Raw genomic sequence first — 15012 nt, forward strand, 5'->3', positions numbered from 1 at the left:
TTTCCACCGTTTTTATAGTTCATCCATCTCCAGAACTTTATCATCTTCCCCAACTAGAACTTTGTACCGATTGAACGCCTATTCTCCACTTCCCCCTCCCCCAGAGCTTGACAATTACCATTTGACTCTCTGTCTCTATGAATTTTACTATTCTAGGAACCTCATATAAGGGGAATCATACAGTATTTGCCCTTTTGTAGTCCAGTACACTCATAAAAAGAGGCAGACACCACCTTGGTCTGATAGGACCAAACTAGGAATGGGTCTCAACCATGTTCCATACCCTGGTTAGTGTCGTCAGTTTGGGTGTCCCGTCTCCCCAACTTGGCCCCACCCCAAGACGCCATGACCTACTGGTAAATTGTGGTTACTGTGTTTGGGTCACACAGCAAGCCCGGCCCCTCTCAACCCCCAGCTGAAGGTGTCCTTGCTCTATTAATGTTCCGAGAACCACAATCAGCTTCACAGAGCAGGTACATAGGTTCAAAGAGCCCATCACCAAGTCCCTTTTACTAGTACCTTCCCCACTATGGTGGCCTAGTGTTGCGCTTTGTCCTGCCCTAGAGAGCATTTATTTGGTTTCCTTTTTTTTTTTTCCTTTAAGCACCTGTTCCCTAAAATTGGCAAGCGGAATTGTGTTCTGAAACCTCAGGTATAAGGATAAAGCATTTGCATAAAAACAAAAGCTTTTCGCCACAGCAGAACTCCAGCTTTACTGAGGGAACTGGGTGAACCATGTCTAGCCCCTGAATGGCGAGCATCCTCAGCCTCAGCCCACTTGCAGGAAGGGATTTCCTGGGCTCTCATCATTAGTTGAAGAGCCTCAGGGTCCACGTCCAGGTCCCTGTGGCTGAAGCGGCCCATCCGAGCTCCACCACAGAGGAGCAGAAGAGAGCCAGGCAAAGAGCCTTTGCCGGGAGCCCACCATGGCAGGACACTGCACCAAGAGCTTCAGAAGAGAAAGACATGGGAGTCCATGTCTTTATGGACTTAATAAATCTATGTATTTATGGACTTAATAAATCTATGTGGGGTGGTGGTGGGGAAAGTCAGCTTTTTGATATTCAGTTTCTGCAACTCCAAAAAAGGCCAACCCTTGGCCAACCCTCTCCCTCTCCATCATGGCTCCATCTGATCACTGCGGTCACAATCAGACTCCTGTGGTCCAGTCCCGCCGACGCCCCCCCAGGCCCCCTGCGGCAAGACCAAGTGTGGACTCCCAAGAAGCACCCCGCATGCTGGAGGCTCCCCCGGGGGAGGAACCGTAGGCCCAGGGGAGACCTGCCGGTGTGGCGCTGCGTGGCCTCGGGTAGGGGCAGCGGTCAGGGGGTGGCTGCTCCTCTTACCCCCTCAAATGCCGTCTGTCTCTGTCTCTGTGGTCTGGGGTGGGGTGCTTCAGCCGCTCCCCCTCATTCTGGGCTTTTCTCAGTGGTTTCCTGCCTGTAAACAGTTGTTAGCTGTTCCTCTTGTGAGGAAGGAGCAAGGCCAGGAACGACCCACATCACCATCTTGGTGACATCACTCTCACTGCGGCCACCGAAGGACTGCCGTTTCCGGTGTGACACTGGGCCACCTCCGAACTTGGCGTCCTTGGACCAAAGGGATTTGACCAGACAGGGTCTCAGTGTGTCTGCTCACACATTTATGTCTACATCTGAAGGATGTCACCCTTTACTCAAAGCACCATGAACAAAAGGTTAGCCCAAGAGATAGAAACACGACGTGCACAGGTTACCACACGGGAACCGAGTCTGCCTCACTTCCCTAAATTAACTCGGACGCAGTCCTAAGGCAGGCCGCGGACCACGTGGCACAGGTCAGGAGCCCCTCTGCCCTTCCTATTTTCTAACCCACAACACGGGAACCCTGAAACCAGCCCCCCACTTCAGACAAGTCCCATGGGTAATCACACTGCGCAGAATGCCAGTAGTATTTCCAGCCTGGCTTCAAACTGAAATCCTTAATGATGCACCGTGTGGTACTCGTGACATCAGGGGCCACTGTATAATAAACGGCACCATTAGCAGAATCGATGCCTTGGGGTCTCCTCCCCGCACAGCGAGGGAGGGTGGGCCACCCAGAATTAGGACCTGAAGCTCGCCACTGTCCCCATTTTCTGCAGAACAGAGCTGAGGGTTTGGAGGAGTCACCTGGCAAACCTTTGGAGGACAGTTCTTGGAGGGACGGAGTCTCTCTCTCTCTAGATCCTCCCAAAGGCAGCCCAGCGCCAGGGGACAGTCACAGCTTTGCGTACGTGTGCTGAGCATTCAATAGGGCCAACCCACCTGGGATGTAGGCCTAAGACATAGAGAGTTGCAGAATACTCCCATGAATATCTTAGTGTGTTTTTCTTGTGTTCTTGCCTTTCCAGCCTCCCCTTCCACCAGCCATTCTCTACCAGGGTCCCTTTGCTCCTGAGGGGGGTCTTAGCAATGGATGGACACATTTTTGGTTGTTTCATACTGGGGGAGCGGGAGGGGCCTCTGGAATCCATCGGTAGAGACGCGAGATGCTGCTAAACATCTTACCATGCCCAGGACTAGTCCCCCGCCACAAAGAAGTAGAGCCATGCTGGGCATATTTATACTACTCTCTGCTTTGCTATCTTCACTCTAAGCAACACAGACTCTTAGTTTCTAGAACATTCTGTATTCTCTCACACGTTGGGCCTTCACACATGTTGTTTCCTTTGATTCCCACCTGCCCAGCCCTGCACACAGATAACGTCCATTCATCCCGCAGGTTTTAGTGTAAATAAAATTTCCTCAGGAGGGCCTTCACTGAGCCCCTAACCTAAATTAGGTCCTCCTGCCACGCCTTCTAATAGCACCCCATTTCCCCTTTCAGAGTACTCTCCAGACGCCAGGACTTTTTTTTTTTTTTTTTAATCTTTACCTGAAGAGTGAGGATATTTCCACCCCCCCCATTGTTTTTAGAAAGAGTGGAAGGAAGGGGGGAGGAGAGAGAGAGAGAGAGAGAGAGAGAGAGAGAGAGAGAGAGAGAGAGAGAATATCAATGGGAGAGACACATCGATTGGTTGTCTCCTGCTCGTGCCCTGACCGGGGCTGGGGATTGAACCTGCAACCAAGGTACATGCCTTTGACCGGGAATTGAACCCGTGACCCTTCTGTCCGAGGGCCGAAGCTCTAACCACTGAGAAAAACAGGCCAGGACGACGCCAGGACTTTCCAATGCCTGCCTCTGCAGCTAGGGAGGCAGAAGCTGCGCTGTTTGTTGCTGTGCCCGGGCCTCGCCCAGTGCTGGCACACGGTGAGACACTGTCTCAGTGCATGACGGAGGCCAAGAAAGCAGGAGCGGGTATTAAAACCCAAGCAAGACACCCAGAGGCCTCAATGATCGTTCCACTACGCAGGCATCAAGAATGTGGCAGCGCCTTATGAATGGATATGGACCACTACCCTTTAGAATTTTGTAACGTGAACGTTACTTATAAAATAAGAAGTCCTTAAATGAGTGATGTGTGCAACAGTCTACATCTTCTAGAGATAACACAATTATTCTTGTAGAATGAGGTCTGATGAGAACCCAACGCATCACATCCAGTGTCCCAGGGTGTGGCCAACCTGCCTAACTTCCTGTTTTGGAAGGGGCCAGAGCCACATGTTCCCCACACAAGAATCCCGGCACATGGAAATCCCTGTATGTAAAGAGATACTCGTTTAAAGCTCTGTATTTTCACAGCTAGATGGTTTGGAAAAAACCCTTTCTCCGCTTTTCTGTCTTGGCCATGGCACTCTCCCTTCTCCATTGGCTGGATGCAGCCATAAAGCTTATTCATTCTCCAAGCCCTTACTTCTCCTTTCTACCTTTCCTCCCCACCACCGTTAGGCCACTCCATCTCTCCATCCTTCCATCCCAAACGCTGGGCGAGAGGAGAGAAGAGAGATGATAATGAGACGTCAAAGTGAACAAATGTTGCGGCTTGTTAGTGAAAAGGGAGGAAGGTAGGCTTAATGGGAAAGGAAGTTGAAATTAATGGTGAAATGAGGTTTATCTGTGTAATCTGTGGACTTGGTGTCTCCCCATCTTCTATTAGCATAGATAACGGAGTTGCCTGTATAACGATAAAGGGAAGCCCTCGCAGTTTCCCATAAATCTCCACCACTTGTCGCGGGCTCCCCTGGCTTGGATTCTAAGAGCACTTCGTTCTTACTACTCAGTTGCCATCTTTTCCTCCAATTTGCTCCTATCCAGCCATAACTGCAAGACTCCTAAACCTGAGCTGCATGTGTTCCCACATTCCCTGCTTCATCCTGTGTTCCAGCCCAATTCCACCAGCATCTCAGGAGGAAAGCAAACTCTTACAGTCACAGCAAGATCTTACTGGCTCCAGAACAGTTTTCAAATTGGAAGCATTCCACAAGTTTACCTACATCAAATCAAAACATCTGGGAACATTAAAACACAGACAAATGCCCGTAGTAACTGGTATAGATTTCAAAAAGACCCAAACAAAAATCTATGAAGGATTTTCTTTTCTCGGTGATCAGACAAAACAATTTATTGATCATTTAAAAAATTATTTTAGACCTCCCGGACCAAGAAAGATTTTGTTGTAAACTGCTCATAGCCACAGGCCACAACTGCCTAAGTATTTTCTCTAGCTCTTGATAAAACTTACCAATGACTACATATTAACTGCACTCCACTAAAATTGGTTTTTAAAAAATCATTACCTTTATAAAATTATAATATGATTAACTCTAAAAATGAAATTTCTGATATAGTTTATCTTTTCCATTCATCACTGATTAAAAATCCCAATTAATTATAATAATAAAGGTTCCTAGAACTAGCTTCATTAATAAATGAAGATGATAATCATAATAACATTAAAAAAAGAATAAAGGCAAACATCCATTAAGTGTTACCATGTGTTAAGCCCTTTTGTATTATCTCAGTTAATCCTCACAACAACCCTGCTATTATCTGTTTTATGTAGTCCAGGACACTTATGAGCCATAGGCAACCTGCTCCTTACTCATAAATTGACATTCTTAAAAAAATATATATATATATATCCCTGGCTGGGTGGCTCGTTGGTTGGAGCAACATCTTGTACACTAAAAGGTTGTGGGTTCAATTCCAGGTCAGGGACATATCTAAGTTGCAGGTTCAGCCCCTGGTTGGGACACATGTGGGAGGCAACTGATCAATGTTTCTCTCACATTGATGTTTCTCTCTCCATCTCTCTTCCTCTCTCTCTCAAATCAGTAAACATATCCTCAAGTGAGGATTCAAAAAAGAGTTCAGGGGAGGCCATTAGAATAGGGGAACATCTTTCTAAATCATAGAGCTTTTTCCCAATTAGCTTGAAAAAGAAAAGTCTTCAGATAAACCTACAAAGCTAGAGAGAAAATTATTATAAAAGGTTAGTTAGATGAATGGCCTTCCTTGAATTCTCTGTCATAAGTGCATTTCATAGCTTAGATTAGGCTATCAAGGTTTCTGGGACCCTCTCGTCTCAGGAAATGTAAGTGCCTAACTGAGCCAGGCTGACCTAGGTCAGCTCACTCTCCACCGAGGGGAACGCATCACCCTGGGTTCTGGACTCAAACCCTCAATCATTCCAAAGGCCTAAAGGTCACATACCATTCACAAACTATTTGCAGCAGAATATGCTTGTGTATGAGATGCAGTGATTTTTGCCACCAAGAGATTATAAAATGAAAAAATAAACCCAGCATGTAGTAGTTTAAGATGCTTTTAATGTGAGGCCTTGATTTTTATTTTTTAAGTTTTTTTCTTCTTCCGAAGACAGCCTGTCTGGTATGACTATATCTGAAGTGTAGGCACACTCAGCAGAGAAACTTAGGTTCAGAGGTCTCAAAGGGACCTTAGAGGAGGTTTAACCCCACTTCCTTACTTTACACGTGAGAGAAGAGGCCCAGAGAAGGGAAGTGATGTTCCCAAGGTCATATGGGGGAACCTAGGAAGCTGACTCCATCCCTCTCTCCTGCTCCTTTCACCACGCCAGGCTGCCCTCGATATAACCCCGTGTGACCACATCCAAGCGTGGAATCAGCAACACCTTCCGAACCTAGGTGATGATTTGGCAAGGTTCAAAAGTATTTTCCAAATTCATCTCGACTGTCATTTTAGTTAACTTTGGATGAAACAATAACACTGATGTAAAGACTTTATTACAGAGATTTCAAAGCCTTCAGCTAACACTTTCTACTGAGATAGGTGAACTGAAGCACAAAAGGAATGAGGAATGGAGAAGGAACTATGTTACAATGACCAGGTTATTTTAGAAATCTGCAAGTCCTTCCCTCCATGAACTTAATCTATAAAAAATATATCACAACAATGTGCACAGCAACATTATTTACTAGAGTTAAAAGATGGAAACAAGCCAAATCTTCATCAAAAGATAGATGGCTAAACAATATATGGTATATACACACAATGGAACATTATTCAGCCATAAAAAGGAATGAAATTCTGACACATACTGCAACATGAATGAACCATGAAAACATTATGCTAAGTGAAATAAGGGACAAATATTGCATGATATATACATGTATATATGTAATTATACATGGTATTTAGAATAGGCAACTTCATGGAGACAGAAAATAGAATAGAGATTACCAGGGCTGAGTGGGAGAGAGGAATGGGGAGTTACTGTATAATGAGTATAGGATTTCTGGTTGGAATAATAAAAATGTTTGGGAAATGAATAGCAGTAATTATTGTACAACATTGTGAGTGTACTTAGTACCATTGAACTGTATACTTTAAAATGGTTAAAACTGTAAATTTTATATTATATTTATTTTATCACAATAATAATCATATCAAAATCTGGATTATAACCTTTTAATTCTCAATTGCTATTTACTCATTGCTATTAAACCCCAAATTTCTTCTCAAGACCTGCGTACTATGGCCATCTATGTATGCTCGCACACATAGATAAACAGAATCACACCTAGGTCACTTTGTGTCCTGCAGAGACCCATCCACAAACAGGTATCCATCCCGAGACCACCTACATGGTGACTCCAACAATAAAGCCCATGGCAAGACTAATGCAACCAGTGTTTCTGGAGATCCTGGCAACCAAACAACCCGACTGAGTCCCAGCTCAACCCTTAAATTCCTCACGATGGCGGAGTGTGTGTGTGTGTGTGTGTGTGTGTGTGTGTGTGTGTATTTAGTTTATGTGTACTCTATCTGTAAAGAAAACTGTGCATATACCAGGAAGACCTTCAGGAATAGCTAACCCAAGTCTGCTCCACCAGGCCCATGAACAAAGAGATTTCAGCCCATACATGGCTATTGGGTGAACTCAGCAACTGCATGTTACACTGAACAGCGGTGTCCTTAATGTAAATGCATATAATTGGGAGCTAAGTCTTTGTACCTTTACAGGACAAAGGATATAATAAGCAGAATGTACCACTTGTGAATTCTGAGGAAAGGAGAGCCTTTCATTTTTCCTTAAAAGAATCCGTTTCTCATGAGGCAAAGAGAATCTGAGAACAAGTCTTTTGAAACAGAAGCAGGGAGGAGGGTGCAGAATATGAGTTTTGTGTTATAGTCATAACCGATCACCAGGCCCAAGAGGTGCCCATTCTGTGCCATACCGTAACGTTTACTCAACTTTAATTGAAAGGTTTTCACAACCGCATCTTCCTTCATGGAAACCTTTCCATTGCCAGTGGTCTGACAACTGAGTCCATTAGCTTCTAAAGATTGCAAGAGTTTCTGAAGAAAAACAATCTCTAGTGATACTTCCCATTGCCAACGCTCATGGACATTTAGCACAAATAAGCTGCCACTTGTGAGCTGTCCACTTGACTTCATTCCCTTGCGCATCCTAAAGATATGTCAAGATCACAGTAAGATATGTAGAGGCAACATCTTTAGAACAAGGTTTCATTCCCAATCAAAGTGCTTAATTAGCAGAACCACTATGCTAGAGAACTGTCCTTGAATATGCATGCATTTTAACCTCCATGTTATTTTTTCTGAAGCACATATTTTCCTCTCACGGGATGGCCAGGAAATGATTAGGCGCAGAAAACCAACTGTCATAGGTGTCGATCCACAAAATTAAGTGCCATCTTTCCAAGCAGGTTTTGGCTGCCTTCAAGGATGATATCCCGGTTTATGAGGGAGACCCATTCTTTGGAATCTAATGGCCTTTTCTCCATTCATTTAGGATGAGCAACGCTCCTGTGGCCTAGTTACGGCTGAACTCCTTCAACCCTTCCCACCAACCCCTTCTGGCCCCTCGAGCCATCCTCCCACCCCCAATGTCAGCCAACCATGTTTATAAGACGTCAGTTAGTAAATCACAATTCAAATGAACCCATCCATTTGTTCAGCAGAAAGTGGCCTCTGGATTTGCTCCACGTGGACCCATAGGCCAGAGTTACATATGGCAGGCTTGCAAACATGAACAGGACATGATTTATTTATGACGACCACGTGTGTTTGATGCCCAGTTCCAGCAGGTTGTGGCTTCACTCGCCTGCCTCAGTCTAGGATGACCTATCTACTCACTGTGTCCCATTTCAGGTACTGTATTTCCAGGCTGGGGAAACAGAGAGGGGCATCTGGCCAGGGGGCTGCACGCACAGATGCCCCTAACCCTGCTGGCCACATGACAATCTGTGACCAAACACAGAGTGGGCAGATGTAACTTGCTACAAAGGTTTGCACGTCCAATGGTTTTCCGCGGAGAGTGGAGAAGTAGCTACTGGAATACCTGACCATGTGAGGTTCACGAAACTGTTGTGTATTTACCCACAAGAAAGGCTGGGATGCTTTTGAGGGAAGCCCCGCTCCTCATTTCACAGATTTTGAACACCCGCCACCCCCCGCAACCTTTGGCAATGATGCTGCAAATGCGAATGGCAGATAGGCATCAGAAGGTCCGAACGTGGACTCCAACTGAAGTGCAGCAAACTTCTGCCTCCAACAGTCTCCCCCTCTTTACCACCCCCCTCCCCCCCAGTTGTATTTATACTTTGGAAGAAGTTAACACGAAGCAGCAGACACCTGGGCGTGCTCAATTTTTGACAAGCTTTAGTCACTCCGTAACCAGCAGAACAATTCACAACATAGTCGAAATCCTGTGAAGATTTCTGCCACAATGCTAACACTAAAATGCCAGTAGCTCCACTTACCTTCTTTATTAAGCCTCATAACCTCCCTGCTTTTTCCACCCTCTTTTCCAGCCTCTTCTAAATCTACATCTGCAGATGAAACAGAAAAAGAAAGAAAAAAATAATAAGAGAAAAAGGCGAAAAAAAGGGGGGAAAAAAGCCAAAGTCAAGGGGGGCAGGGAGAGTGTTTATTTGCAAACAGATTGATATAAATACTGTATATGAAAATCTTTCCAAAATTGACAATGCGACGTTTTCTCCCAAGTCCGGATTTCCATCTACCTGGCCCAGATAGGTACCAAAAAAAACTATGCAAGCAGCAACAGAGTAGCCTTTTAAACAGACACACCATAGGGCTGTGAAAGCCCACCCCGCGGGCTGCCACGGGGAGCCGGGCACAGACAGACAGACAGACAGCCCTGGCAGCAGGGCCTCTCTCTGTGCACTGATGATCTGTCTCTGTGTGTATTTATTTAGAGAGAGAGGGAGAAGCATGGAGGACACCGGGGGCCACTCTCTCTCTCACACACACACTTTTTCCCAGTGGCTCTAGGTGAATGGAAAGGTTACAGGATAATAAAAGGAGGAGGAGGCGGTGGGGTTCTTACTGTCGGAGCAGTGTAATTTGGCGGCGTCGATCCAGGAGGACCAGGGTTTGCCCAGAAACGCCTCCGGACTGGGCACTTTGCGATCCAGTGTCGCCATTGCTCTTCCTTCTTGTTGCTTTTTCCCTGTTCCTTCGGCAGCAGCAGCCGAGAGACACGGGATTCGAGAACGCTCCGACGTCATCTTCGGAACGTTCCGACATTGAGTGCTCTGAACGCGGGAGGGAGGGAGGGATGGGAGGAGGGGGGCGGGGAGAGGAGAGAGAGGAGGAGGAGCCGGCGCCCCAGCGCCCGCAGCCGGATGGGCTCCGCTCGCGGCGCGCACGGCCGCCAGAGGCAGCAGAGAGGCGCCGGCTGCTCCGCGCCCGCCCGCCCGCCCGCCCGCCCGCCGGGAGGGGCCGCGCGCCGGGCCAGGCGAGCGCCGGGGACCAGAGGCTGCCGCGCGCCCGGGTGAGGAGATGCTGCGCCGCCGCCGCCTGCACCCGGGGGCCGCGAGGGGCCCGGGCCAGGGCGCCGGGGACAGAGCCCGGAGCGGCGCGGCCTGGGCCGTAGGAAGGGTGGTCTTTCCCGCAGAGTTGCAGCGAGAGGACTTAAAGTTTTTGCCTGCAGCCCTTCCAGGGTGTCCTGCCCTCGCCCGGTCCCTGACGCGCACGGATCCCCGCGGCTGAGTGGGGCGGACACGAGCAGGTTTGCAACCTCCGGCCCCCACCCCGACGACCACGCCAAGCCGGGGAAAGGACCCTGGTGACCTCGCATCCCATTCACCGCCCGCTTTACCCGTTCTTCTCTGGCACGGTGGACCTTGGACCGTGGAGGATTCTGCGAACGCCTGTGGGACCTGAGACCGGAGAGCAGGTGGAAGTGGTTCTAAAAAGCCGGTGAGTTGGGGCCCAGAGAAGCTGCCTTCCCATCTCGGACTGCGGGACACGCAAAGAGCTCAAAACTCTGCGCCCGGCGCCCCCAGATGCTCTGCGCGGGGCGCGCCCCTGGCTCGCGGAGAACCGCCGTGTAGACTTTGCTCCGGGATCCCGGCGGCGGGGGAGCGAATGCACCGGCTCCCGCCCACCGCGCCTCCGGAGCAGTTTTCTACGCTCCCTACGGTGACGGGAGAGTGGCCGGGACCAGCGTCTGGAGCCTCCCGCCAGGAATCTGATTCCTGGGAGAATTCATTTTAGGTTTAACTGCTCTAGCCAGTAGATAGGAAGCGTTGGATTTCCTCTGAATGTTGGACGTCTGATGCTTTGATTTGAGATTTCCCTTCTCTCCCTAGAGGTAGGCAATAAAGGCCTTAAAAGGTCTCCTGGTATTTCTTTTTAAAAAGCCCTTTGTTTACTCGGACTTACCTGAAACGTGGACAGCCCCCCACCATGGGTATATTTTCTCCCTCTTCCTTCCCCAGCACCCTTTCCGTTCTTACCACTTCTGTTTCCCCCTGGCTGAAGCGCACTGATTGGAAGTTCTCTGTGCTTGAGTTCTGCCCTGGCTTGTGCCATCTAAGTTCCCTGTATCTGAGAGCCAGGGTTAGGGTGGGCGATGGAGGAGCAGCTACACATTAGTCTTCAGTTGTGATGTTTGCGTGAATGGGCTTGTGTGTGTGTGTGTGTGTGTGTGTGTGTGTGTGTGTCTGTCTGTTTTGTCAGACCCAGATAAATTTCATTTGCCTTTGCATATAGGGACCACTAAATGGCCACGGTGCCACTGGGTGGAGAATTATCATTTTTAGGATTGGTGGTGTTAACCAGTATTTATTCCTTATTGGCCTCTTATGTATGCTAGACCCTGAGTGTAACATTTCCTTCCATCCTTTCTCCTCCCTCTCTCTCTCCCTCTGTTCATCATCCATCCATCTTTTCAACAACTACTGCCTGTCATGGACCAGCCTCCCGGCAGCAAAGGAAAAAAACAAATGAAACCCAGCCCAACTTTCCAGTTGGTGGTTCTGTGGAAGAAGGAAGGTGTGGAACTTCTTGGGAAAACAAGACCCACACACAGTTGAGTGGCCGGGTTGGTAGATAGCGTGTCTCTCAGAGCTGTGCCTGTTCGTAAGAGGAACTGAGATCTGGGTGGGAGAGGTCAGGAAATGTGTCCCTGAGAGGATGGGATTGGCTTTGCCTCTTGGACATGGGAAGGATTTGTAACGGTAAGGTGAAGACCGGTTTTTGCCAACGGAGGGAGCGTGATGGTGTTCGCAGAGGCTTCAAGCTGTAAGTGTGGTGTGTGTAGGTGTTGAGTGTGGCTCACCTGGGATGGTGGGTTACTGTTGGGGGTGAGGAGACTGTATAGTCAGGCTTGAGACAAATTATGGAAGGCACGGAATGGTAGCCTAAAGAGTTTTGTTTGACAGCTGGGAGCCACTACAGGGGCTTTCAGCAGCGTAAGGATAAGCAGAAAGTATGACTTAGGAAGATTCCTCTGGCCTTGATGTCCAGGCTGTACTGCACTATGGAAGCTGGTTAGGAAAGTAGTGCCATACTGTCGATAGTGTGAAGAAATGAAGGCCCATGAAGTAGAGAAGAGGGAACTGGGGAGAAAGCATCTCCTCAGAGGATATGTTGTATGTTTGGATTTGGGGAGAATCAGAGAGGGATATAGAGGTACGAGGCACAAGTGATGAGATCCTGGGACATTTTCCTCTTCCCCTACTTTCCGATTTTCTTCCCATTTTTGGTGTTTATTCCTCTATTGTGAATGCGAAGGAAGATGTGGTTGGTGGCCTCTAAAATGACCCCAGTGATCCCTACATCCTGGTATTCCTACCCGTGTGGGATCCCCTTCCCGTCATTGTGGGCTGAACTTAATAACTTGCTTCTAACAAATAGAATAGGGCAAAGGCGATGGGATGTCGTTTCTGAGGTTAGGTTACAGAAAGACAGTGGCTTCTTGCTTTCATTCACTTGCTCTAAGAAACCCCCGGTCCTATTGTGGCAAGAAGCTGAGGGAGGCCTCTAGGCTGTGAGTGTGGAACCCTTTACAGCCACGTGTGCGTGAAGTTTGTCTTCCTCCAGTGGAGCCTTGCGATTAGACCAGAGTGCTGGCCCACCTCTGTGAGGGTCCTTGAGTTGGAGGCACCCAGCCATGTCTTGCCTGTATCGCTGACCCACATAAACTGAGATGATTAACGTTTGTCATTCTAAGTGGTTACGTTTTGGAGTAACTTGTTACGTAGTAATATGTAACAACTACAGAAAGACTTGAGTATAAAGTGAGTGGATAACAAAAAATAAGTTTAACAAAGGAAAAGTCTGAGCAGTGTTCCCTTGCTCCTTTTTTGAGCCTCCTGTGAATTGTGTATCATCTTTCCCCCCATTTTTTTTTTTTTTTTTGGCCAGCTTTGTGGAACTGGTTTACAATAGTATCTCGTATACTCTGAGTTTTGTAATTTATCTTTATCCTTTGGATGCTCATGCTTTTGCTCTTTAAATGCAACTACTACTTTGAAGAAAGAATTCTCCAATGACAAGGTCGTAGTGTAACTTTGGAAACAAGTCTGTTGACATCGATGCCATCACACTGGTGGTTGTTAACAACCCTGCCCTCCTCGAGGTGTGTGGAGTGCATAATGATGAGGGGACTCAAGCCCAGTGGCTGGGAGTCAGTGACTGGATCTTCCAGAAAATTCTGTCTCCTCTCCTGGGATCCACTTTAAACCACTCAAAAAATCAAAGTGGCTTTTTCCTAGGTAAAGTCAGGGCACCTCAGTTGCAGAGAAACAAAGTAAACGTTCAATATTTTAACATTAGTTTACTCTCCTAGCTGAGCTTATTTCTGCATAGCACCCTGAAGATGGTATGACAACCCAAATATCATTCTCTTCTAGCTGAGAGGATTTTACGTTGTAACACAGTAAAGAATGGGGTGGACGCTGAACGTGATTTAGCATCTCTACAGAAGAAGACCGGATACATTGCCAGTTTACCTGATAATCAGAACAGGTGTACATTATTGCAGTTAGAGTTATGGAGTATAATTGTAGAGTTTCTAGTCTAAGCCTTCCACAGGTTCTCCACTGACTACAGAGATAATAATACCAACTTTGTGAAACTGCAACCCACCTATCACTTCGTAAAGCCGATAAAATGGCTGTCAATTACATTCCACTGCTAGGAACCAGAGAAGAAAGAGAGCATTGCTCATCAAACTACGAGACTTTCACACTTGACTTTCGATGAAAATCGAGGTCAGTTGGGTGTCGTATTCAGGTCAACATGGTGCACACATATTATTATTTACACATCTGTGCATATAAGTCAACTGTGTATTGCAAATTTATCGCAGACTTGAATTCCTTTTGATAGTAAGCAGTTATAAATACTGTCAGTGACAACAAGAATCTTATACATTCTTAATAGGAATAAATTGACCTGCGAAGCAGCAATTTAAAGCATGTTAACATAATGTCTCTGTGATAAAACTATCTAGCAACACCTTCTACCCCTCATGATTAATGTCTAGCAAGATAAACGGAATGTAAATATTTTTATTGTTTTATCCTCTTTCTGAGAAAAATGACAGTGGTTGATTTAATTAAAAAGGAGTCTCTCCCATAGACCAAATTGAGAAATCAGTTCAGCGAAGGTGACAATGCGAAGTGCCTGTTTAATTTGAATAACACCCCGTTCTGTGGAAATGTGCATCGAGTACGTAGCCTGCTTAATCTGATTCATGTGCTGTGTCACCACATTATTGAAAAGAAGAGGGAATATTAGCTCTCTCATTTTAGAATATTACACTCCTGCTGGGGTCGAGGTGCTGTGTGCACAACCCACTTCCTACCTAGACTGTTGTTGGGAGTTACCTGGAGGCGACGAGGAGAAAATGACATGTTCCATTAAAATGAGGCATCCTTGGAATTGTTTGATGTTCTTTGCCTTAATTGAATCCATCTATCCCATCTGCCACTCTTCTCTCTAAATTTATTTCCCTAACCCACTCTCTCTGAGAATTGTAATTTGGGGGAAATTTGTTACATACGTTGTTCCTTTTTATATAAGCTCTTTGCATCTGGAAGGCAGGTGTGCTGTCTCTCTGGCCTTGTTAGACAAGGTTGCCTGCCTCTTCCCTGCCCCCGCACATGTTGCTGGATCAAACGGGGCTGGGATAAAAGACCCCCAGTAGCAACCGGAGTAGAAAAGAACATAGGAATTCCAGTTTTTTCAATATGGGGCCCTAGCCATGTGCCAGGACTGAATAAACATGGATTCAATAAATATAACTACAAAAACATGAAATTTGCATTCCAACTGCAGCCAAAAAAAAAAAAA

At 46.8% G+C, this 15012-nt stretch overlaps 1 protein-coding gene across 3 annotated transcripts in view; it reads right to left on the reverse strand.

Moving 5' to 3' along the window:
• Positions 1–9946, reverse strand: part of ATXN7L1 (ataxin 7 like 1) — a 227482-nt gene extending 217536 nt beyond the window's left edge. For all 3 annotated transcript variants that reach the window (XM_008149933.3, XM_028158794.2, XM_008149956.3), the window contains exons 1-2: positions 9755–9946; positions 9168–9236 (exon numbers count right to left, since the gene is read on the reverse strand). In XM_008149933.3, coding sequence (XP_008148155.1) covers positions 9168–9236; positions 9755–9935 — 250 coding nt within the window. In that variant the 5' untranslated portion in view covers positions 9936–9946. The remainder of the gene's footprint in view (positions 1–9167; positions 9237–9754) is intronic.
• Between the last annotated feature and the right edge of the window lie 5066 nt (positions 9947–15012).

Source organism: Eptesicus fuscus, chromosome 14 (genome assembly GCF_027574615.1).
Source record: "Eptesicus fuscus isolate TK198812 chromosome 14, DD_ASM_mEF_20220401, whole genome shotgun sequence".
NCBI lineage: Eukaryota > Metazoa > Chordata > Mammalia > Chiroptera > Vespertilionidae > Eptesicus > Eptesicus fuscus.